This window comes from Citrus sinensis, chromosome 7 (assembly GCF_022201045.2).
Source record: "Citrus sinensis cultivar Valencia sweet orange chromosome 7, DVS_A1.0, whole genome shotgun sequence".
NCBI classification, from domain to species: Eukaryota; Viridiplantae; Streptophyta; class Magnoliopsida; order Sapindales; family Rutaceae; genus Citrus; species Citrus sinensis.
This window is the reverse complement of record NC_068562.1, coordinates 11918455-11942073: the sequence shown is the minus strand read 5'-3', so window position 1 is coordinate 11942073 and position 23619 is coordinate 11918455. Positions and strand designations below refer to the sequence as shown.

Here is a 23619-nt window from a genome sequence, read left to right as displayed (position 1 = left end):
AAGCTGACAAGCTGTAGATATCCGTCTGCTCCCAAGCAAAAATAGATATTCATCAAGCACGTTTAACGGTTGAGATTGAGGTTTGAATTTAAAGATTTTGAATATTAAATAATCAATTGTTTTCTTTTGTTTTTTTTTTATAGAATAATCAAATAACGGGCAAGATCGTAAATTCCTACTCCATATTCTTGTTATTTATCAAATTACGTTTACGGGTCCGAAATTCTAATTAAATTACGTATCAGGACAATTGGTTAAAACTTCGCCACTTGAGAAATCGAGCAACACAGCACAAGAACAAAATCAAAATTAAAAGATAAAAAATGAATTTTTACGGAAACGATCTCTCGCTTTTTGGTTTCACAGACTTCACCGATCCCCTCATTCCTTATAACCGGCGTACGCTATACGACGATGATGATGGCAGTGACAGTAATTATGATTACGGAAACAGTAGGAGTAAAGCTGAGACTCCGAGTCGCCAGAGTCCGCCGAGGCACCGCCACGACGGCACGTCGCCGTTGCCGTTTGGGATGGACTGGAGCACCCCTCCTCGCAAATGGGTACTCCTCTTTTTATTAAAAAAATTTAATCTTTAACTTTTCTGCCCCTTTTCGCTAATTTTATTTTATTTATGGAGTTTGAATTATATTTCTGTTAGCTTGATTCTTGTAGTTTTTGGACTGAATTTTTTTTTATGGGTTCTTTTCAAGTTTGAATTTTTGTAACTGTTTAGGTGAAATAGTGAACTGTTACAGTTGTTGATTGTTTGTAGCTCTTTAGTTGGTAATAATGTATATGATGCTAAGATTTAAGTATATAGTTGTATAGCTCAGTAGTTGTAATGAACCGGAGAACTATACCTCATATTGAATTGGAATGTGTGTATGATGAAAGTACTGTTTTATTAATCAGGGGTACTTGTTTGTTTAGCTAGCAGGGTTTCTAGTGGTTGTTTAGGCCATCTCCAATGCGACACCAAAACTAACAACAAACCACCTTTTACACCATTTTTGGTGTAAAACGCTTCTCCAATGTAACACCAAAACCAATATTATTATTGTTATTGTATTTTTCTATATTAATGTAATGTTTAATTTTCATAATGTAATAATTTAGTTAATTAAATGCAAATTTAATAATTTTCTTTTTTTTTGTTAATCGACATAAAATTATTTATTACTTAATTATCTATATTAATAGTAATATTTATTGTGTTAATTGAATTAATTCTTGAGAATCAAAAGAATAAAAAAAAGAATATTCTTTTTGGTGTAAATGGGTTGGAGATGGAATAGTAATTTGGTGTGAAAAAGGTACATTTTTGGTGTTGGTGTTGCACCAAAATGGTGTTAAGCATTGGAGATGCCCTTAAGCAGTGTTGGAATCAAATCTCACTCACATTAGGGTTGAGGAGGCTAGGGGGATTTGGGATACTGGTACTGATACAGAAAATTCTGTGTTTTGTTCATCCTCTTTATTCATGAAATTTGGTAACTGCAATAAAAGTCACTGAATTGTGAAATCAGTAGTCATCTAATGGAACAGAGTCATGATCAGAATATAATAGTTTTTTACTTTGAAAATAACTGTTAACGTGCGTAGGAGGCAGACTTTTTTCCCTTATACTAGTTAATACATTTCCTTTTTCTCCCACCCCCTCTGGGGGATGGTAGCCTGGGTATTTCGGGAATTTATTGGGTTGAACTGTGCAGTTGAATTATTTTATTGTTTCTGGTGTTCAACGAATTGAGTTGTATCAGCACATATGTCAGTCACTATTTGGACAATAGTTTTTATATTTTTGACCTTTTCATAACATTTCCAATTCTCTGAATGCAGGATGGAAGGGATACTGTTTGGCCACATGATCCTCATACAGGATGGAGTTATTGCGTGGCAGTGCCTTCTTGGACTCTCCTGCCAAACTCAAAAGGTTCAGAGACTGTGGCGGTACGTATACAGATATTCTTTGGCATCTTACTTTTTTTTCAAGTTAAACCTCATAGCTTTACATCCATTAGAGTTTGCTTTGGCATTAAAAGAACTGTTCAAAATCTTCTTCTGATTTTTCCCTCCTTATTCAAATTTCAAAGCAGCCTTAAAAGATTTTGACTTGAATTTTTCTGTTGTTAAACTGTCCAAACTTGGATCTTTCTGACAGTAGCAAAATTACATATATTTAACTGCTTTTCTCTCTTGATTTCTTTTTTGTCTGGTTTTACTATTAATTATATTATTTATTATTTTTCTTAGTTTTAATATTCTGGTTTTACCGTTCATTGTCTACAGTTTTACAGAGTTCAAGTTGGTATACAATCGCCAGAAGGGATCACAACTACCTGGGGGATATTGCGAAGATTTAGTGACTTCCTGAATTTACTTTCAGAAGTAAGTAGGCATCTCATTTGTGGCACCTTTAAAAGTAAATTATCCTTTTTAACTTACTCCCTGTGCTTTTAAAAATTTTTTTTCCTGTTCAAGTAAACTTTTTCCTTACTTGGTACAGTGGCTTTACAGTTTTCTCATTGCTTATTGTCTTTTGTAGCTTAAAAAGGCTTTTCCCAAGAAAGAATTCCCTCAACCTCCTCCGAGGAAGGTCTTGAGAGTAAAAAGCAGAACACTGCTTGAAGAGGTAGTGGTTTATTATTATATTATTATTATTATTATTATTATTTTAGGGAAACTCTGATAGTCAAAAATGTCTTAGCAGCCTACTAATTTAGATATGTTGTGATGCAGAAGTTGCACTAATATGAATTTTGTATTTGATTCTCATCGTTTATCAATTAGAGATCGAGGTTTCCTCTATGCATAAGGATTGAACTGTTCCATTCATGTGTCTGCACAGAGAATATGTAACACAAGTGGCCACCCTTTGCCCAGCGATTCTGCAATACATTGAAAAAGGAGATATAACATGCTTCATTGATACATATTTGGAGGACATATTATTTGACCAAGAACTTGCTGCTTGACTAAGGCAGAATCAACATTGATTTGCCAATTCTTGATGAAATTTTTATTAGTTCTGTTCATGAAAACTTTCAAGAACTAATTGCCCTGAACGTTTAGGCCTCAATATCTCATTTTGCGTAGAACTTTTGGAACTGTTGATAACTTTCATATCATCACAATGTGGAAAGCTTGTATTTTCTTTTAGAACTTCAAAAGATGAGTTTTAGTGATTTTCATAAAGAATTAGTTCATATCCTAAAAATGGTTAGTTTATTGCAGCGAAGAAGTTCTTTGGAAGATTGGATGGAAAAACTTTTATCAGATATTGATATTTCTCGAAGTGCTCCAGTAGGAACATTTCTGGAGCTAGAAGCTGCTGCAAGGTCTTGTATGTGCTCTTTCTATCGTAAATAACCATGCATTAATATTCGGACCTTGAAGTGAAATCTGCTATAATACTGACAAATTCTAGATTAATGATTGCCTGTCAAACTTATATGTGCTTCTTGGATATTTGCCCTTTTCAGCATTCTATGATCAGCAAGAATCTGATGCACATTCTTCTGTAACTGGTTTGGGCCCCTCATTGTTACAAAGCAACTCAGATTCTTCTGTTATTGCTGGTAGTTCATCAGTTGCTTCAGATCATGGTATTGATTCTCCTGATCAGATTTCGGAGACTGGAACACCTACGCGTGGAAGAAATAGCTTTGGTGATGTTGGTATTGGGTATCCAAGGCATAAAGTGTTTGCCCCAAGAGATAGCAGTATTGTAGGCGGAGATAAACCTACTGAAGATACAGCTAAATCTAAGACTCTTCCTGGGGGTGAAGCTGAGCTTTTACATGAGCCAGAGTATCTCAGGCTGGATGGCCATGTTCGTAGACCGTCCACAGAGAGTGTTGGAAGTGACCTGAGTTCCATAAGAGCTAGTGAAAAATCAAACTTTGGGGTGTCTAATTTGTTTGGTGATGGCTCTGTCAACCATCCTGAAGGTGGTGAAACTTCTCGGTCCATGGATGCTCATATAAGCTCAGATGCACTATTTCCACGGAATTCACTACTTGCTCTACCGTCTGATCAGCGTCTAAAATTAAATAGGGTTCTTAATAACATGCAGCAGAGACTGACTGCTGCAAAAGCGGACACAGAGGATCTACTAGCTAGACTAAATCAGGAAGTTGCTGTGAGACAATTTTTGACTACAAAGGTATGGCCAAATGATAAAACAATAAGATTTTGATGTAATTGTGACTTGCTTGATGCATTACTTTGGGTGCTTCAGTATTGATGTTATGGAATGTTATTCTTATTTTAATTACATGTGATGGTGATGGTCTTGATGTACATAATAGAATATAATACATGCTTTACAGAGTTTTATTAATTTGAATCTGCTGTCCTGGCAATGAGTATTAAACAGATTTTTGAGAATTTTCCCTTGTAGGTAAAAGATTTGGAGGTAGAGCTTGAAACCACATCAGAGAACTGCAAAGAAAACATGCAACAAGCTGTTTTAAACGAAAAGGAAAGGTTCACTCAAATGCAGTGGGATATGGAGGAACTTCGAAAGCAGCTTTTGGAGACACAACTAAAATTGAAGTATGAACAGGTTTGATTTCTAACAGAAACATATTTTTTGTCATCTATCATTCAATTATTCATAAGCTTTAGGAAATGATGTCTGTACATATTCCAGGACGAAAGGGCTCGTGCTGAGTCATCAAAAATGTCAATCATTCAGGAGAATGAAATGTTGCTGCAGGAGTTGGAGGTTGTGAGGGAACAGCTTGAGAACTTGCATAAACAACATGAGGAGTCAGAAGTGAAATCAAAAACAGATGTGAAGCTTCTTGTTAAAGAAGTCAAATCTCTTCGAAGCTCTCAATCAGAAGTGAAGCAGGAGCTTAGCCGCTTGATGAAGGAAAAGTTAGAAGTAGAGGTATATGCTCTTCGAAAACTGGTATTTTAATAGGTTTTCTGCTGTATGACAAATATAATTTATTGCAAAATGGATTTATTATTGATAAAGCTTTTTAATCAATTGAGAAAGAGCTAGTAATCGGTTCATTGTGTTAGTTTCTAGCTAATTTTTCAGCCTTTTCATTTGGAGTTAAAATTCTTGGAATTGTTTCTCTTTTTGAGCTTAAGTTTATGAAATATAAATTTTCTTGTGGTTCGTATTACATTGGAAGTAACCATTTTTCTTTACAAATTACAGCTTCTATTGGAGTCATGGTCGCACTAAAGTCTTGTAAATCATGCATGTGGATCTCACTGGTTCTCACATACTTATAGAGAACAAGTAGAAAAATGAACCCCAAATATCTTATGCTCTTCAAAGTTCATGGTACTAAAACTTGGAAGCCACATAAGAATCCAGCATCTATACATAATGGTCTATTGGATGAGGTACCCTAGTAACTGGACGAGGAGAAAAATAAGTTCTAATTTGTTGTCGCTGTCCCATTTCTTTCTTTCAGTTCTAAGTAATTCAGGTCAAGAGGCAGCTTTTTTCCCTCTCACAACCCCACTCCCCTTCCCAAAACCAAATTTAATTGAATTTAGTTTGGTTTGATTTTACTTCATATTTGACTTCATCCAATCAGTTGCAAAACCCATGATCTCATTGTTTGTTTGCCTGAAGGCAAAAGCTGTTTCCATTCATTGGGCAAGCTTCTAGATTGTGGGGACCATCATGGAGAAAAGAGTGAAAAAGGCTCAACTTAGAGGGTAGAAAATGGAACTTAATATACCTGGATGGGGCAGTGGTCAGGAATTTTAGGGGAAGGAGAAGGTTTTACCATATGCTAAGATGAATACTTTATAGATATTAGATACTTGGGCATCTCAGTCTTTACTTTTTCACCATGTTCTTGCTCTTGGCTTTATGGAATGTTTAAAGTTGTGGCCTTGATAGTTTGCAATTTTCACCACTTTTTAGATTTTTTCCTTCAATACTTGCTGTGCATTTAGGGCCCTTTGCTCTAGGTTGTTATGTCAAAAGAAATTTAGATTGTTGTTGCATGTATACCTTTCAGGGGGTTCTTCAAAAGGAAAAGCAGAGAATGGAGCATGCAGATATTGCAAATTTAAAGTTACTACACGAGTGCGAAATTCTTCGCAATCGGCTTCAAGAATGCAGCGTTAATTTCCTCAGTGAAGAGGAGGATAAATTGACTGTGGACACTTCATCACCATCTGATGCTGTAGATCTTTTAACAACATCTGACAATAGAATTGGGCTCCTTGTCGCAGAGGTATCTTGTTGATGCTTTGAATTATATTTCGCTATTATTTATACTGATATGTGATTGCCTCTGCTTTAATATTACAATTTATTTCAAGACAAAAATTATGAACGACTAATTTGGTAGAATACGATGATAACCTATCGTTATCATTTCTCTCTCTGTTGTGTCACCTTTTACGTGGCCTAATAAAGATGAAAATTATGGCCTCCAATATCTTTGGTCTCCTACCACTGCACTGTTTACTTTTCCCCATCTTGGTAAGTTATGCATGTTAACACTGGAAATATGTAAAATTAAATGGTGGATCAGAAAATGGATCCTAGTTTTGTGCCTTATCGTACCTCTTTTTGTCGAGATAAGCATGTGTAGTGACAAGACATACTGATAAATCAGCTATCTCTGTCATAACTTTTCTTCCATCATGGCTCCTTCAATCTCCGTGTCATATTTCCTAACTATTTAACATTTGGTTCATGAATTGAATAGACCCAGCTACTTGCACAAGACATAGAAAGGTCTATGACTGGGTTGGACAAAACTTGCAATGCAAATGGCAGTGATCGGAGGAGTGATGATGAGTTGAGGCAAATGCTGACAGATATTTTTATCGACAATGCCAGATTGAGAATGCAGGTCAACACGGTAATTCGTTGTGCTCTCAACACATATGTAAAGTCTGATAATGACGACGGCAAAGAGGAAACTCCTTTGAGAAAAACTGTTCTAAGCAGATTCTTAGATAGGTAAACATGTCGATAGTTGTTTTGTTGTAGCGATGACTTCTGAGTGTCCCAGTAAATACATCAGCTGTTTGCACATAGCTTTACAGGTTTTATGTAAAATTAGCGATTGCAGTATTGTTGTATAAAATTTAACAATTACCCCATTATAATGCCATATACAAAGCTATGGTTGAGTAATGTAGTTAAAACCAAAGCTTACAGTGTTAACATGACGCAGCTAGCCATATGCATGTAATATATAGGCTATGTATAACATTTGCGAGTCCCTGTAAGCCACTCTGTTAAGGACAGATGCTATAACAATATCATAATATGTCATGAATAAACTTCATATTTACACTCATTTGAGGAACTAGATATGAAAAATGGGAGCATCGTTCAAAGTTCCAACAATGGCTAACACTCGAAGTCTCGTCAATTAAATTGTGTAGAGATAGACTTTCTTTCTTGGTAACATGGGTGGAATTGACATTCCTTTTATATGAACACATACCCTTCCAGTGTTATGTGGATAAAATTTTAAACTACGTCATACTAGAATTATTAAGGGTAATCTTAATATTTTTTATTGTAAATATCAATTAAATTCTGATTTAAATATATTAATATCTAAAAAAAATATGTATGAAAAACAGTTACGCAAACTAAAAAGGAATATCGATCGCTACAAATTCCTTTATGCATTTTATATCCAACTAAATACATACAAAAAGGGCAAAAAATTTTATCTAAGTGAAAAGCATGGATCTCTCAGGAAACATAATTGGCAAATCAGTTGGTAGAGAAATGCCACACTTCATAGCATGCCTTCTCGATAGGCGATCTTAAGAAAAGGATTCAAGCCTTCTCAACAGGCGATCTTGAGAAAAGAATTCAAGCTCTCACCATTGCAGTTATAGTCATTTATTTTATTGCTACTCACCCCCTCCAAACATGCCCATCATATCTTTGGTAGAACCCATTTGCTTCATCAAGTTCTGTAAACCACCCACTCCACCGATCTGCTTCAACATCCCCTGGGGAAGAACTTTGCTCATGTGTTGTGCATTCATATTTCGGGACAAAGCACTCATCTCACCCTTCTTAGGAATCTTAAGACCCTTCATTTTGCTCCAGATCTTGGCAAGACGCTTATACTCTTCCAGCATCTCCATTACTTCTCTAACTTGACGACCAGATCCCCGTGCTATCCTCATAATTCGGGAATCATTCATGAGCTTAGGATTTGAACTATCCAACTCTGTATCAGATATTAACACGTTAGCAATTAAGAACAGAGCACTGTTTTGAAAAAAAGAAAAAGAAAAAGTTAGCTCCCAAACCATGAGGTTATTTATGAAAGCAAAACACATAAACAGCAATTGCTTGCCTTCATTTGTCATAGAATCCATCATTGTCATATAGCGCTTTATCTTTGCCTGGCTTTCCTTTTCACGACCTTTCGGCATTAATTCAGAACTGAATCCTGGAAGCATAGAGAAAACCTACATAGAACAACCAAACACAAACACACAGAAATAAGTTAATAATTCTCAACAGAGAAATCAGTAAACACAAGTTCAATTCTCTGAAGAGATGGAAAGACCAGATTTCAGTCGATAACTCACATAGGACGAACATGTGTATATTCTTATTCAAAAATGTATCAGTAACAACAGGGATATATTTCCTAAGGTAATAGTCCAACATCTTTGTTGAATTTTATCTAATTAGCTTTGCGAGAGGGAGAAAAGCCAAGACCCTATAGGGAGGTGCAGTTTACCTCTTTTTTGAGTGATTTGGAATGAAATGAACATTAATATCTTTAAAGGTTCAAAAGAGGACACTATTGATGGCTTGTAGAATGGAGTTCACCTTTTAGCTTCACTTAGGGCTTTGTTCTCTAAGGTGATATAGGAGTACCTTTTCTTTAAGACGAAACTTCAACTTGGTATATTAAAGAAGAACTGGACCACACACACAAGTATAACCAGAAAGAAAGAAAAAGGGAAGGCAAATTAATAATCTATACAAAGTCCATCCAACAGCCCCTAAGAAACCTCCATCCTTCCCCCATCAGAAACAATATATGAAGTTATCCCAATTAACCCCTAACCCTCCCTCCCATTTTAGATGGACGAACAAAAAAGAACAATCTTTAAGGTCCTATGTCACTGAAGCTCAAAGAAATAATTAAAGCCTAACTCTATCCCCTAAACAATCTATGTTTCCTTCCTTTTTCTTTCCGAAAATACATAAAACCATTGCCAGATTCAGGATCACATTTCTATCATCGGGTAACATATTTTTCGACTTTTGATAGTCTAGTATTCTTTCTATTTATCTCATTCACTCCAAATCCAAAATAATATCCACCATCACATCAGAGAAAACAGCATCAGACTACAGATTAAAAAAAGGGGGCGGTGGGGTGGTTGGGCGATAGTAGCAAGATAATAACCTGGCCAATAGGACCCATTTTCAGTATGTTTTGGAACTGCTCATACATAATTCTCAATGTGAAGTTCCCTTCTGAAAGCTTTTGCAAAAGCTCAGGCTGTTGATCCATTGGAACAACTTCATGAATTTTGTCCATAAATCCAGACCAGTCACCCATGCCTAATAGGACAAATAATCACAAATGAAAATAATGATCAGGACTGAAGGCATCTTTTATTCACAAAATCAGCAGTTAAACAAGACCAAGCACAAATGTCAAGACAACAAAATACAGCAGCTTACCTAAAAGACGGCTGACAAATGGCTTAACATCAAATACTTCAAACTCATCCATATGTTCTCCAGTACCAATAAAAATCACAGGACTCTTTGTGGCAGCAACACTGCGCATACAAGTTCAAAGGAAAATTTAAGTAATGAATTTTAGAAAAGAAGCATTCTAATACTATTTTTTTCCCAGCAGGAAGGGACGTCTCTAGGCATGTTATTCCGCATTTTAAGTTCCCCCTCTCCTTGCAATTAGGGTAAAGATTTAAGGCATAAACAATAAATATCAATTCGCTAAATATGCAGCATATTTGCTACAAGAAACAATATGGATAACCTACTCTACTCAATGTAGATTTTGAATTACAATGAAAGCTAAACAATAGTAAAAATACTTACGCACTAAGAGCACCACCACCCTTAGCATGACCATCCATTTTAGTAACAATCACAGCTCCAACAGAAACACTTTGCTTGAATGCTTGAGCTTGATCAAATGCGGCTTGACCAATACTGCTATCCATAACAAATATAACAAGATCTGGTTTCTGGTATATTCAGAAGGTAAAAAAGAGAAATAGAGAAATATTAGCACCTATTATCAACCATTGACTACAAAATACGGCATGTAAATCAGAAAAGATTCACTACCGTTGCTTCAGAAACTTGACGCATCTCTTCAAAAAGAGCAGCTTCCTGTTTATGGCGACCACTGGTATCAACAATTATGAGATCACAGTTTTCCTTTTTAAATGTTTCCACACCTTCCACTGCAATTCTCACAGGATCAGACTCTGTGTAGCTGTAAGTTAAAGCCCCAATATTATTTTAATTGACAAAGTACATATAATAGGATAAGAATATCAAAGCCCAAATCAGCAGTTTCGGATTACCAAGTACATGGATTCACAAACGAGGAGCAAACTTAAACTTCCAAGTCCATAATATTTATTGGCAGTGCCAATAAAATGTTTTTCCCACACTCAAAGAGATAGCCACCCTAGTTTAAGCAACTATTTTTGCACAGAAATTCATCATAACTTGGATTTTCCAGCCACTCCAATCAATGTGTTGGACAGCTAAAATCACTAAACACTCTCTTTGGCAGCTGGAATTTAAATAAGAACTTCAAAGTATGGAATTTTGTTATTCCTCTTTAGAAAAGTCAGAGACAAGAACCTATAATTCTAATCAATCCAATCCTATAAATATGCGTTACATTTCCTGTATCTTCATACAATAATCTAAATCAAAAAGTAAACATGCAATTCATCGATTTCTAAGTTCTCAAAAGCAGACAACATGTCCAGTAGATTGTCAAAAGAGTACCTTCCATAAAATGGAATCTTAGCTTTGGTGGCATTCTGCTTCAACTGATCAAAAGCACCAGCTCTGAATGTATCAGCACAGACTAAAGCCGGTTTCCAACCTTTCTTTTGATGATAATAAGCATATTTTGTACATGTAGTAGTTTTCCCCGACCCTGCATTTTTTTTCAGAGTGATATCTTAGAATAAGATAGAAAACACTTCGAAGCAAGTTGACTTATTGACAATATTCAAACCATTCACAGTGGCCAGCGCAAATTATCATTGGCAGCCCATGTTGCCCAAAATTAAGCGCAATACTAAGCTCAAACGTGATGTTTAAGCAAATCCACATTCCTTACATGCATAATTCACAGTGGCCGGTGCAAATTATCATTAGCAGCCCGTGTTGCTCAAAACTAAGCATAACACTAAGGTCAAACATGATGTTTAAGCAAATCCACATACCTTGCAAACCGACAAACATGATAACACTTGGCTTCCCTTTCTTTGGAGTGAAAGAAGGTTTCCCAGGGTCCAACATTTTACAGAGCTCGTTAAAAATGGCCTAAAATCAAAGCAACTGACTTTGTCATTCAGAATAGAAACGAAAACACAAAATACGAATACTCTCATTAAAAAAAAACTACAAATACTTTCATCAAAATCAAAGAACAAAAATTAAAGAATTAAAGGAAAAAAATAAAACAAAGAAACGGCGCCGTACCTGCTGGATGATTCTGCGCTTGTTGTGACCAGCAGCAAGATCGTCGAGATTGACGATCTTCTTGATATTAGTCTGCATTTCACGGACGAGCTTGAACTGCACATCTGCTTGCAAGAGAGCGCGCGTGATCTCGTTTAAGCATTCGTTCAAGACCTTCTCGTCGATGATTGTGGCATTGCTCATCTGCTGTATCGCTCGGGATATGCTCCCTCCTAACTGTGCTAACACCATTTTCGCTTATCGAATTCGAAAACTCCCCTCCAATTACAGATATTAGGGTTAACTCTTTTTTATGAAATGAAGAATTAGGGTAACGAGAGGTTTTGGTTTTGCAGAAATGAGGATGCGAATTTGGGAGAAATTCTGTTTTGTTACCTCTGCATTCAGTTTGGAAACGTAAGTGATTCCTCAAATTGGGCCCCGATTGGGCACTTGCCGGCCATATTACTAAATGACCTTCTCTTGTTTGCTTTGTACACCCGTAATTCATCACATTTTGTTCAAACTTTTACCCCTTAAGTTTTAGAAAATTACAATTTACTACATGGTTTTTATTTTATTTAAATATACCCCAATCTTTGCAAATCCCGACAATATACTCGTACTAAGTCATGTTACATAAATACATATCCAAGGTGGCGGACAAAGATAAAAATGCTACAGAGTAAAATTATCCATTCAAGTTGAGCATACTCTATTCTAATCTTAATTTTGATGACCGATAGATGGGGAGTTGAGTCCGATAGATGACAGAAGCTAGTACGTCAAGTAAGTCAAAAAAGTTGAGTAAAATAATAAATCGATTTTTTTTTTTCATAAATTTTTGGATATATATAGATGTGACAATAAAAAAAAAAAGAGTGAGGGCATACATTTGGCACGTTGATGGTATTGCCTATTGGGGGGCATATTAACTCTTTTGGTTTCTAGTTATTTCCCTTCATTTCAAGACATTTTTAATGAAAAACTGTCTATCATTTTCATTTCGAGAATTTGTGAAAGAAGGAAGTAAGCTTATATTATTTCTATTAAATTTAGAGGCAGATAAATTTTAGTTAAGCCTAAAATTTTATAAAACCGAGAACATCGATTCCATTCTCGAGTTTTTTTTTTTTTTTTTTTTTTTCGCTCATGCATGCGTTCGATTTTCTCTGTGCGTGTGTATAGACACACGTGCTTTCTTTACATTTTAGGGGAATAAACGTAATTATCTTTCTGTTGAAATTACAAAATTATAGCAGCCACGTGCGCTCTCGTCTGTTCCGGCGACTCAGATATGGCAGCAACAGCAGCTGCTGCTACTGGTGGAGCACCAAAGCTCAGTCACGCAAGCTCAAACTCAAACCGTCGTCGTTTAGACCCATCAAAGAAGCTGACTGGCTCCATCAAATTCCTTATCAAAACCCCGAATCACTCATCCACGTCAAGCATCCAACGGCAGTTCACAACCCAAGCGTCTAAGGATCCCCAGACAGAAGAGCAAGAAGAGTCAAGCATCGATGATAATGCTGAAGATGCCTCCACCTTTGAGGTAAATGCTTGCCCAGATTGTTTTTTGCTTATGACCCTATGTTTGGATTGAACTGTTGTTTATGGCACATTATATATGTTTAGGTTTAATAGCCAGTATTACTTGCTCAGTCGCTTGATAAACACAGCCACTACATAAGCAGTCAATAATAGTATACGCATTATATATGAAGCATTAATTATGCTTGCTTAATAGTGTGATCCACTGATTGTAAACAAGGAAGCATCCAAAGGTTAGCAACATTACATTATCTTTATTGCTAGTTTTAGAATCTGGGGCCATTCATCCTGCAATGCTCGTGACTTGTTTGACTGGTAGTTTCTAATTCAGGCCACCTCAAGCTCGGGTGCTTAACTTCATAAGACTGAGCAGTAGTGGTTGAAATAGTTTGTATTCAAGGAAATCTTAGGGCCCCAAAGTCATTCTTTGCCTGCATGCGTCCATGTGTTTTCCTCCAGATATCTTGGGAGACCCAGTTATTTGATATTACATAGATAGCCAAATGGACAACCGGTATCCATTTGGTGAGGATAAACGTTTGTTCGTTGTCTGATATAACTGCGGATAGCAATGATCAGAGAATCTGAGAGAGTACTCTCGTTTTCAACTTCGTTTACCAGAAGGATACCCACTGATCGGCGTGCTTCTTTGGTCTAAGCAGGAAGATCTGAGCTACTTGTGGAAAATAGGGGTTGGCTCTTTCGTTGGTGCCGCAGTGATCAAGTATGGAAGCATCCTTTTCCCAGAGATAACGAGGCCTAACATCTCGCTGGCTCTGGTTATGATATCAACTCCAGTTGTTCTGGCAGTGTGGCTTTTAATCAAGCAAAGCAGTTCAGTAAAATGGAAGGATTAATTCAAAAATGAAATGTGCAACTGAATCTTCTTTTCATAATAAGTAAAGACTATTTTGATGCATGAGGTAGCCATCCATTGCAAATATCAATAGAAGAATATTGATTCTAGTCTGAGCAAAAGCAGCAGTTCCATATTTTGCTAGTTCAAAAACCAGATAATCAAAATTATTGCAGATCCATGTATACGTGTGCTGGGAACCTAGCGCATTCCGATGGTATGTTTGGGATTAAGATGCTCCAGTTGATCTTTAGGCATACCAGTTCTGGCCTTAAAATCAATGAACAATCGAAAGGGAGAATCTTTATTTTATGACAATTGAAGAGGTGAATCTTTAATAATATGCCCCAATACAAAAATTTACAAGGGAGAGAAAAAGACAAAAAATTAAAGAATTTCTATGAGCGTGTATATTGATTCCTTAACTGCAGAAGAGCTGATAAGTATCGGTTAAAGCAACCTCAGTAAATGATTGTATGATCCTCCAGAAAATCCTCCAGAAAAATTGACATCCTAAGCGGTACAGAAAGGCCAGTATTAGTGAGTTTAGGCTACAACAATGAACACAGGCTACAGATTCTCTTTCAGCCATTTTAGAGCTCCGTTTGCAACAGACCTGCAAATTCAACAGTTTTGTTGGTGAATGCAATATTAGAAGATTATAAAGGAAAAAGGATCAGTTAATAGAGAAATATTAATAGATCAATAGAAAAATTACATCACTTATGATGGACAAAGCCATTCAACCACAATTTATCAAATGGCAAGGTTTGATGATTTCAAATGTGACTCCTAATTTCTTCACAGGTTCTCAAGCATCCCATCAAACAAAATTTATGAGTGATCAAAAACCATTATACAAGCATCTATAAGTATAATTTAGGAACCCACTGTTGACGAATGTGAAACATAAGATCATTACAAAACACATGCTCTATATGAATCCCAGATACTGAAACAGGCAAGCCTAAAATGTTGGTAGCATGACTAAACTTAAAAGTAACCCACATACAAATCACAGTACATAGACATTACCATGCAGTACATGAAAAACAGTGAAGAGATTTTACCCTGCAAAATCTTTTAACTTCTTCCATGGGTCATTCTGGTCTTCTGGTTCTTCATTTTTCTCGGCCACAGTACCAACCTGACTTGCTTCTGGGCTTGTAGTGGCTGAAGCAAAAATGATATTCCAGTTATGGAACCCAGATAGTAATCTCCAAATTGTCTACTCTGCATGCGTAATGACAATTTTTCCTTTTTTGAAAATCATGCACCAGTGACATTAAGAGGGCATTACTTCACTTTCAATTCAATCCATTCACAAAGAAATGCCAGAGCGTAGAAATGTACCCTTCTTTTCTACTATTAGTTGATCAGGATGCAGCAATGCTATAATAGACGAGTCTTTTTGAGGTTTTTTGGGAGAGGTTTGGTCTTCTATGCAGCTGTTGCTCCAGTAGCAACTTAGGGCTGCTGGTTCTTATTTTGGTGAACAGCATGTATCCACCTTTTGGCTAAATTGAATTTTGTTATTAATACAATTATCTTGTTTCCTAACCAACAAAGAAATATCAACTACCCATTATTCTCGTAAAACCACAAGCACATGGAATCAAAATTAAGAATAAGCATTTGAAATTAATCTAAAACAATCAATAGATTTTCAAATAATAAGGCAATAACTTACTGGCTGCCTGAGTTTTGGGCAGAGTTCGTGTACGGCTGCCAGTGGTGTTTCTTAGAGAAGCAAGTTCTTCAAGCAATCCGCGCTCCTTAGCACTGCAAATATATGCAAAACTCGGGGAATCTTCAAGGAAATAATTTGATCATTGATTACAATGACATGAAAGAATCAAAACTTTGTTCTTCCACCACAGTACTCCCAGCTTATCCACCAAAAGGAAATTACATAGTTTGCCTTTATGTTACCATGTGATTTTAATAAGGTTTTCCCTGAATGCCTAAGAGGGAAGTTAAAAGTGAAATAAAAATTAACTAGTCTGACATGTTGACTCTAGCTTGTCATATTTCAAAATGAATATATACTTATGACCATTGGCCTTAGAAGAAAGAGAAAACTTATTGATTCTCAAACATTAAAGTAAAACATTTAATCACCTTTCTAATGTATAAGTACAAGCAGAAAAGTTAATGAAGTAAAATAGAAAATGGAGATGGAAGAACTTATAAATGCCATCAACATCAAGCAACAATAGATGTAAAAGATTGAGGTTTACCAAAATGCAGTCAGAGCAAAGCCTGGGCTAAGGAATACAAACCATAAAACCATAGCAAAAACTACAGAAATGATATGGCACTATATCATATATGATACAAGAAATAATAAGATAATGACAGAGTTGAGCTGTATTATGGTTAAAGATGGCGAATATACATACCTTATACGATTTGGAATGGTAACTTTAACTGTAAATAAGTGGTCACCACGTATAGAAGGCTTGTTCAGTTTTGGAGCACCTTTCTTTGCCAGAACTAGCACATCACCTGGTTGAGTACCAGGTGGAACCTGTAGTTCAGAAATCCCTTCAACTGTCTTCACCTATTGAAACTCAAAAGGCATTAGCGAGGTGTTAATGTGCCCAATAGAAAATGCAACTAAGAGAAGATCCAAGTATAACAAGAAAATTTCTTCATATAAATAAAACAGGTTTCAAAAAAGCAGTGTGGAAATTTGGAAAAGTTCAGAAGTTTTAGATCCAATTGTTTCTGAGGAAGAGTAAACCACTATTTCAAAATTTATGCCAATCTATTGTCCCTAGTCCCCAACTGGAAGAAATAATGAAAGAATCTACTGTAGGTTGTAGCAATAGTGCCCAACAGAGATTCCTGGGGGCAACTAAGTTTTGCAAATGGGAGAGGGTGAGGTCTTACAACACTGTTCACTTCACATGCAATATAATTTTACGTATAAAACTATAAATTCCAATTGAAAGACAGTCTTGAATTTCTCTCCCTCCAACATATTAAGATCCACATAAAGCAAAGTATGTCAAGCCCACAGCTTCTCCCGAAACAAGCATATATTACTTGGTTCAGAATATTAATTCACAATAATCATTTCTCACGAGTCACAAACATAAACTAAATTGCAAACAAGGTTGACTGTTGCGGCTAAAAGGGACGTAGATGAAGTTTAAACTTTATAAGAGATCCAAAGCTTCAGAGCAAATACTTCTACAAGCCTTTTGCTACGCAACTGTGCCAATAGTTTTGCAAAGGTTCAATGATAAAATTTGCCATCAATGATTCAATTAATTCCCATATGTAAGAATCATCTGATAGCATCACCAAACGTTCAAGGGCTTGTAGCATGAGTAAATTAAATAACAAAACCAACAGAAAATGAATACGTTACCTTTACCACAGTTCCCATTATGGCATCAAGATAACTGATTGATATTGTTGAGAAAAGATCTATACCATCTCTTTGGATTCCTGGAATCTCTTCAACATCAAGATATACATAAAGATCTCCCGGAGGGCCCCTGCAGGGACCAGAGAATCAATTGGTGATCACAACTAAATCAGCTGAACTATCAATAACAAAGCAAAAGTTCAAAGTTACTAGAAGCAAAATTCCACCACATACCCTCTCGGCCCAGCGTCACCTTCCCCAACAACCCTGAGAATGCTGCCTGTGCTAACTCCAGGAGGGACTTTGACTTTAATATTTTTCTTTAAACGTATTCGTCCTTCACCAGAGCATTTCCGACAGTACTCAGAAATGACTTCACCCTCCCCACCACAACTTGGACAAACAGAAACCTAACAGGAGTAATAAGAACGGCTATTTAAGAACAAACCATAATAAACACCAAGCTCATAGAAGGCAAAGTATATACAAGTGTTTGAAATACAGAAAATGATATTAATGATACCATTCATGAACATGAATCCCAACTTGACTTCAATTTGGCACATGCCTCTAAGGCGTGCTGCTCATACACATGGAAGGCTTTACAATAAGCCAATACAAGTATCTTCAAACAGCTCTATCTTAAGTAACCAAAAGGTGAAAAAGTTGAGAGAGTTCAATATGAGAAACAATCACAAGTCCTAGGGATTATCTTCAATTTCAAAACTCCACATTATACAGCCATATCAAGTGATTAAGAATCCAAAAGGCTCAGGAAGAAAAAAGAAAAAAGTGTGCAACTACCTGCGAAAACAAGCCAAACGGAGTTTGATCAGTTCTCATAACTTGACCCCTGCCACCACAAGTTGAACATATCCTCATCTTGGAGCCCATCTTTGCACCAGTACCAGTACAAACTTCACATGTTTCCAAGTGGGAAAGCTCAAATTCTTTTTCAGCCCCAAAGATAGACTCAGAAAACTCCAACACAATGTCATAACTGAGCCACAGTGAATCAAGTCAAACATAAGTATTCCAATAATAATAAGTTAATACATGTACATAAATATTAAGAGTTAAAACATTTTTCAGCACTTGGTGAAACAAAAATTAGTGATCATGGATCTGCCATATTTTGTAAGAAGAAAAATTAACCCACCGTAAATCTTCACCCTTGGTAACAGTACTACGCCGGCGTGTTCTAAATCCAGTTTGGTTCATACCAGGAAAACCACCCATACTTGGTCCAAAGAACGTCTCAAACAGATCAAAAGGATTAGTCTGCACGGAGGGAAAAAGAGGCAAGTCAATGTAACATCAAACCATGCAACTGTGATTCACACCATATACAGTATCATAATTTCTCATAGGTTATAGGTCCATTGAACAATTCTTTGTCCACTACCAATAAATCAAAGTCTTTCCTTCTCTTCTAGTGAAAGGTATCAACTTTCACAATCAAGAGAAAGTCATTATTTCCAGCTGATAACAACATTTCTTTTTCCTCTATCCAGAAAAATGTGTTTCATCTTTACAGGAATGGGATCCTCAAGAAACAACCCACCACATAGAGAAATCACGAACAAATTCAGCACCCAAGATATTCAATGCATAAAGTGAAAATATGATTACATGGATTACTTCGACTAGACTTCCCCAGAATCAAACATAGACATATAAAAACAGTTCCTGTGTGGGAGAATATAAGACATCAATTTTGCTCTCCAGAAACATTTATGCAAACTCATAGAAATTAGCCAATGGTACTGTTAGTAAACTCATTAAGAAAACTAGAGAACACAGCAGGTGGACATGGATAAAGGCAGTCCTCCCACAAGTTAATGGATAAGGTAATTGAATCAATCTGAGGTGAGACCTCGCAAGTGGTTAATCAAAGGAAGACAACGTTGCCCAAAATAAGCTCCAAAGATGTGTGTTGCAAGTTACTCAAGAATGTTTATAGGCACTTTCATATCTTTCAAGAACAAGCCACCTTCTCTCCCCTGTTTGTTGTCAGCAAATTAAGATCAAAGAATGAATATACAAGTAGATGCAATACCGTATAAGCACTTGATCCTCCGCCTACAGTGCTTTTGACTCCAGCTTCACCATATTGATCGTACATAGCCCTCTTTTTATCGTCTGATAGCACCTGACAGTGTTGTACTTCAGAATTCAAAAAGACAATATGATAAGACAAAATACTAAAAAGAAATTATATAGTCAAAATCCAAGAAGTTGATCAAAAATTTGTTAAAACAAAATGTTACTGAACATTTTAAAATATGATAAAACTTAAGAGAAAATAATAATAATAATAATGTACATGAGGATGAATGTTTGCGGTGACATTTAAATGTATGGTATAAGCATGCTGTAAGCTTTGATGTATTACAAAATATACTAAAATGCAGTGCCAATTCCTTATGACATCATTGAATAATTTCTTCTTCTAAAACCCAACCCCAACCAGTTTCCTAACACTAAGAGAGATGCACAACACAAGAAAGCAGGAAACAGTACTAAGGGAAAAAATAGGTGCTCTATGGAAGAGTTCAAAACCTTGTTCAGCATTCATAATAAGAAAAAGGATGCTGAATTAAGGAAAAATTACCAAAAGTTAACGTGTAGACAATCTGTTGTCACACCAAACACTCAAGGCAATTTGTAAGTTCAGGAAAGTAGACTGTAGCTGAAATAAGAAAACCAGAAGCACTTGGACTCCACAATTCAGAGACTTCGTAGTTCAAACCAAGCAACTAGTAACTCAATCCAGATCATAATACTGACCCTAATCTATCAAAATTTTCATCAAGTCAATTTGGCCCGGATGGCAATTTGGCATTGCTTCATAATGCAAGTAATTTCATGATTTCTCCTCATTGAATATACTGCACATCAGAACCAGGAAGCAATAGTATTCTTGACTCCAATCCTAAAGTGGCTAGAACAGAAAACTATTTATTTCAGCCAAAAAACTGAAGACAGAAAGGAAATATTAAAACAAAATATTAACAAAGAATCAGGATTGACAGTTGACCAACCCTTGCGAGTCAGGTCAGCAGCCAGGGCTCAATTTCTGGATACCTGGACCTAATAGAGTACCAAATTCATATTCTAGAGTTCAGAATCTAGAATCATGTTTCATTTGAACCACTAAACTGTTAAGTCCTTGCAGATACGGTTACAATCATTTCACCAACATAAAGAACAAAAACAATGAAACCAAAAGATTCCACAGAACTAGCACGACAGGGATATGAATACCCAAATCTAATCCCCCCAATATGACATGGAGAATTCTAAACATAAATATACTGAGGTATAGTCAATAGAAGATAATCAACCCAAAAAGCCATCCTCCTACACATGAATGAATGGTTCAATCCCCTTCACCATACATCACTTAAGGTCCTGAAATGCTGAGTTGTTGCATATGCATCCATGAAATTTGGAAACAAATTGTTGGTTTAAAATTCTTATGCATACCTCATAGGCAGCACTAATCTCCTTAAACTTTTCTGTTGCTCCAGGTTCCTTGTTGACATCAGGGTGGTACTTCAAATTTACACAAAAAGCAAAAAGTTAAAATCATATGGAGAAAGGAAGGGGAAAAACAAATGAATGCATGGTTAGTTAAACTAATAAATGGGCTTTAACAAGCACAAACACAGACAAACAAATCTACTTCTCTACCAAAGTATCCCCTCCAAAGGAAAGAAGACGTGCAAAATGACACCAAATCAAGTCAATCAAGAAAGCACCAGATAGAACAAAATTTAACCCTAGTTTCATACATTCATCTTTGCTGGAGAAATTAGAATCAGGAGGAAATAAAGAAAAAAAATTGAATGCATCCTTAGTTAAACTAATATTAAATCTCTTTTTACAAGTACTAACACAGACCAAAAAACTACTTCTCCGACAAAGTATCCCCTGCAGAGGAAAGAAGGTGACTCAAAATGACACCATATCAGCTCAATCTAAAATGCACTAGATAGACGAAGATATAATTTTATTTCATGATAATTGGAAGTAAGGTATACATTCATCTTTGCTGGAGAAAATAAGTACTCTCAGACACATACAGCTGGAGGAAAGAACATGAACATTGAAGACCAGTAACAAATGTAATGTCCAGTTAGTCTTCACCTTAAATCCACATATGGCAAAAACCAATGATGAAACACAACGTTTTGGTGGTGGTGGGGGGGGGGGGGGGGGGAGGAGAGAAGGTCACAGATCCCACAAAAATAAATATGTCCATCACTACAAATCACACCCTTCTCCTGAATTCCACTACCAGAAACAATGCTGAACGAAGATCCTTAGTTAACCCAACAAGTTTCCCAAGGTTCTACTGTTGGAGGAAGCATAGTTCTCAACTTCTCATACACCCACTAAAGTTATAAACAAAGTAAAAACAAAAACACAGATAACTAAACAAAGTGTAACCAACTTTTGACATTTTCTGTCTGGGACATGAGAAACTGTACAAACAAAAAGAACCCAGAAATCATACAAAATAAAGTCACAAGACTTCTACCATAATCTGGATAGTCACTTGACAGTATCTTATCTCACACACCCACTTAAAGTTTCTGCCTGCAACTGCTTTCTTTTCAGCTTGACTGCTGAAATACATACAAATTTGACCTAAAATGAAGAAATATAAAATCTTTCTCTCAAATTTCAGAAACCCACTTAGCATTTTCTTCTCTTATCTGATATCCCAATTCAATTAATCTCCTTTCTTTCATTATTCTTCCCTAATTTTCTCAACAACCAAAAATGTTACCAGCAAAATTCCATATACAGAAAAGCAAAAAGAAAAAGTCGCATTTCTTTATCCTACTTTCATTTTATTTGATTCTTTCAAATACCCACTTCATATTTCTTCTCTCATCTTTCCATTACCTCCATTTCTCAGTGACCAAAAAGAACCCGCCAAAATAAAAAAAAATATATTTCAATTTCTCACCTGACGAGCTAATTTTCGATAAGCCGCTTTAATCTCTTTGCCACTGGCAGACTTGGGGACTCCAAGAGTGGCGTAGTAATCCCCAGAAGCACAAACCACCGAACGGCCAAAACGGTACGTAGAGGATCTTGCATTACTACTATTCAACTTCGAACCTCCAAAAGGACAAGAATCAGCACTTAACGTCAAAGCAGCGAAGTTCTTGTGGGACCTGAGGTGGGTCCCACCAGCTAGGAACGAAGAAGATGAAGAATGGGAGAAGCTGAGAGAAGGATGGGGAAGGAGAGTGAGAGTCGTTGCGGTGGAAACCATCGCAAGCCAAACCAAGTGTTTGATGAATTGTCTCTAAGAGTAAAATCAAGAAACTGAGTAGTAGAAATGTTCTGTTTCCGTCATGACTTTTGGTTTTTCAGCTATCTGATTAAGTGAGTAAGAACCGAGAGAAAGAAAAGCCAGCGACGTGGGAACCCATAAAGATGTGTGGTGTGATTTTCACACACACACACACATATATAGCAACACGTTTTCAATGCTAGCCAGTACTTTTTCACCTCTAAATTTTCATGTTCTTTTCTCCTGTTCTCTCTTATTGACCATTTTGTCACTGGAAGGGTTTGTTAAATCACTCGAAAGGTTTGTTAAAGACAAAATAGTAAATTATCATCAAGCGTGTAAATCAACGAGAATGAGACTGTTATTACTTAATTAAGTTAGAGACTTAGGAATATAACTGCATTAAACACTTGTTAGAATAATTTTGTCGTTTTAGTAAATTTTACCCTACTCAAATTTAAATTAGTTGGGACTCAATATTATATGGTCTCTTGTACCAAAGACAAGTAGTAAATTTATTTTTGAAAAAAAATATAAATTTAATTTATTCAAAAAGACAATTATAAATTTAGGGAAAGAATAATTATAAATAATTTATTTGGAAAAGATTAAAATAAAGATGTAAAATAGAGCTAAAATTGGATGTTTTTCAAGAAAAATTGTGTTGGATGTTTTTCAAGAAAATTTGCGTGGGACTATCCTACTATCATTTTCCCATGTTATCTTTTTATCTTTTATTCTTTTAAATATTATTTTCCAGACTATCACACAAATCTTTCTGTAAACACATTTTCTCGCTATACGTACCATACAATTTTTAAGAAATGAAATTTTACTTCATGTAA

The 23619-nt window shown here is 36.0% G+C and overlaps 4 protein-coding genes across 6 annotated transcripts; 2 read left to right on the top strand and 2 right to left on the bottom strand.

The window, feature by feature from the left end:
* The first annotated feature begins 262 nt into the window (after window positions 1-262).
* LOC102616326 (PX domain-containing protein EREX) lies at window positions 263-7298 on the top strand. The gene is made up of 10 exons (XM_006465243.4): window positions 263-563; window positions 1843-1953; window positions 2293-2391; window positions 2549-2635; window positions 3238-3346; window positions 3486-4168; window positions 4406-4570; window positions 4658-4900; window positions 6000-6218; window positions 6699-7298. Exons 1-10 carry the CDS (start codon window positions 324-326, stop codon window positions 6957-6959), a joined length of 2217 nt encoding a protein of 738 aa, XP_006465306.2. The 5' UTR covers window positions 263-323; the 3' UTR covers window positions 6960-7298.
* A 280-nt stretch (window positions 7299-7578) lies between these two features.
* Window positions 7579-12077, bottom strand: LOC102616618 (signal recognition particle 54 kDa protein 2). Its single transcript, XM_006465244.4, has 9 exons — window positions 11696-12077; window positions 11437-11536; window positions 10991-11144; window positions 10313-10463; window positions 10061-10209; window positions 9677-9777; window positions 9396-9553; window positions 8325-8439; window positions 7579-8195 (listed from the first exon to the last, which is right to left on the bottom strand). Exons 1-9 carry the CDS (start codon window positions 11924-11926, stop codon window positions 7870-7872), a joined length of 1485 nt encoding a protein of 494 aa, XP_006465307.2. The 5' UTR covers window positions 11927-12077; the 3' UTR covers window positions 7579-7869.
* Window positions 12078-12668: 591 nt separating this feature from the next.
* LOC102617226 (uncharacterized) lies at window positions 12669-14147 on the top strand. Of its 2 annotated transcripts, none has more exons than XM_052444890.1 (2): window positions 12669-13226; window positions 13557-13865. In XM_052444890.1, exons 1-2 carry the CDS (start codon window positions 12972-12974, stop codon window positions 13578-13580), a joined length of 279 nt encoding a protein of 92 aa, XP_052300850.1. In that variant the 5' UTR covers window positions 12669-12971; the 3' UTR covers window positions 13581-13865. The 2 variants fall into 2 exon arrangements, with proteins under 2 accessions (XP_052300850.1, XP_006465309.2); XM_006465246.4 differs by lacking the exon at window positions 13557-13865 and adding an exon at window positions 13888-14147 and having other exon boundaries at window positions 12797-13226.
* A 215-nt stretch (window positions 14148-14362) lies between these two features.
* Window positions 14363-23002, bottom strand: LOC102616916 (uncharacterized). 2 transcript variants are annotated; one of them, XM_006465245.4, is made up of 11 exons: window positions 22442-22999; window positions 20950-21018; window positions 19520-19612; window positions 18620-18741; window positions 18265-18460; window positions 17695-17870; window positions 17461-17590; window positions 16484-16644; window positions 15772-15863; window positions 15152-15254; window positions 14363-14697 (listed from the first exon to the last, which is right to left on the bottom strand). In XM_006465245.4, the coding sequence occupies exons 1-11, from the start codon at window positions 22751-22753 to the stop codon at window positions 14652-14654; spliced, it is 1500 nt and encodes a 499-aa protein (XP_006465308.2). In that variant the 5' UTR covers window positions 22754-22999; the 3' UTR covers window positions 14363-14651. The 2 variants fall into 2 exon arrangements, 1 of the variants encoding a protein (XP_006465308.2); XR_003064613.2 differs by lacking the exon at window positions 14363-14697 and adding an exon at window positions 15435-15598 and having other exon boundaries at window positions 22442-23002.
* Between the last annotated feature and the right edge of the window lie 617 nt (window positions 23003-23619).

Excerpts from the sequence above, each read along its gene's own strand:
- LOC102616326 (XM_006465243.4), top strand. The coding sequence starts at position 324 with ATGAATTTTTACGGAAACGATCTCTCGCTTTTTGGTTTCACAGACTTC. Across the intron at positions 564-1,842 it reads GCACCCCTCCTCGCAAATGG|GATGGAAGGGATACTGTTTG; the intron begins GTACTCCTCTTT and ends CTCTGAATGCAG. Across the intron at positions 1,954-2,292 it reads AAGGTTCAGAGACTGTGGCG|TTTTACAGAGTTCAAGTTGG; the intron begins GTACGTATACAG and ends CATTGTCTACAG.
- LOC102616618 (XM_006465244.4), bottom strand. The coding sequence starts at position 11,926 with ATGGTGTTAGCACAGTTAGGAGGGAGCATATCCCGAGCGATACAGCAG. Across the intron at positions 11,537-11,695 it reads AGCGCAGAATCATCCAGCAG|GCCATTTTTAACGAGCTCTG; the intron begins GTACGGCGCCGT and ends CTTTGATTTTAG. Across the intron at positions 11,145-11,436 it reads CATGTTTGTCGGTTTGCAAG|GGTCGGGGAAAACTACTACA; the intron begins GTATGTGGATTT and ends AAAAAAATGCAG.
- LOC102617226 (XM_006465246.4), top strand. The coding sequence starts at position 12,972 with ATGGCAGCAACAGCAGCTGCTGCTACTGGTGGAGCACCAAAGCTCAGT. Across the intron at positions 13,227-13,887 it reads AAGATGCCTCCACCTTTGAG|GAAGATCTGAGCTACTTGTG; the intron begins GTAAATGCTTGC and ends TGGTCTAAGCAG.
- LOC102616916 (XM_006465245.4), bottom strand. The coding sequence starts at position 22,753 with ATGGTTTCCACCGCAACGACTCTCACTCTCCTTCCCCATCCTTCTCTC. Across the intron at positions 21,019-22,441 it reads ATCGAAAATTAGCTCGTCAG|TACCACCCTGATGTCAACAA; the intron begins GTGAGAAATTGA and ends GTAAATTTGAAG. Across the intron at positions 15,255-15,771 it reads GCCCAAAACTCAGGCAGCCA|CCACTACAAGCCCAGAAGCA; the intron begins GTAAGTTATTGC and ends TTTTTGCTTCAG.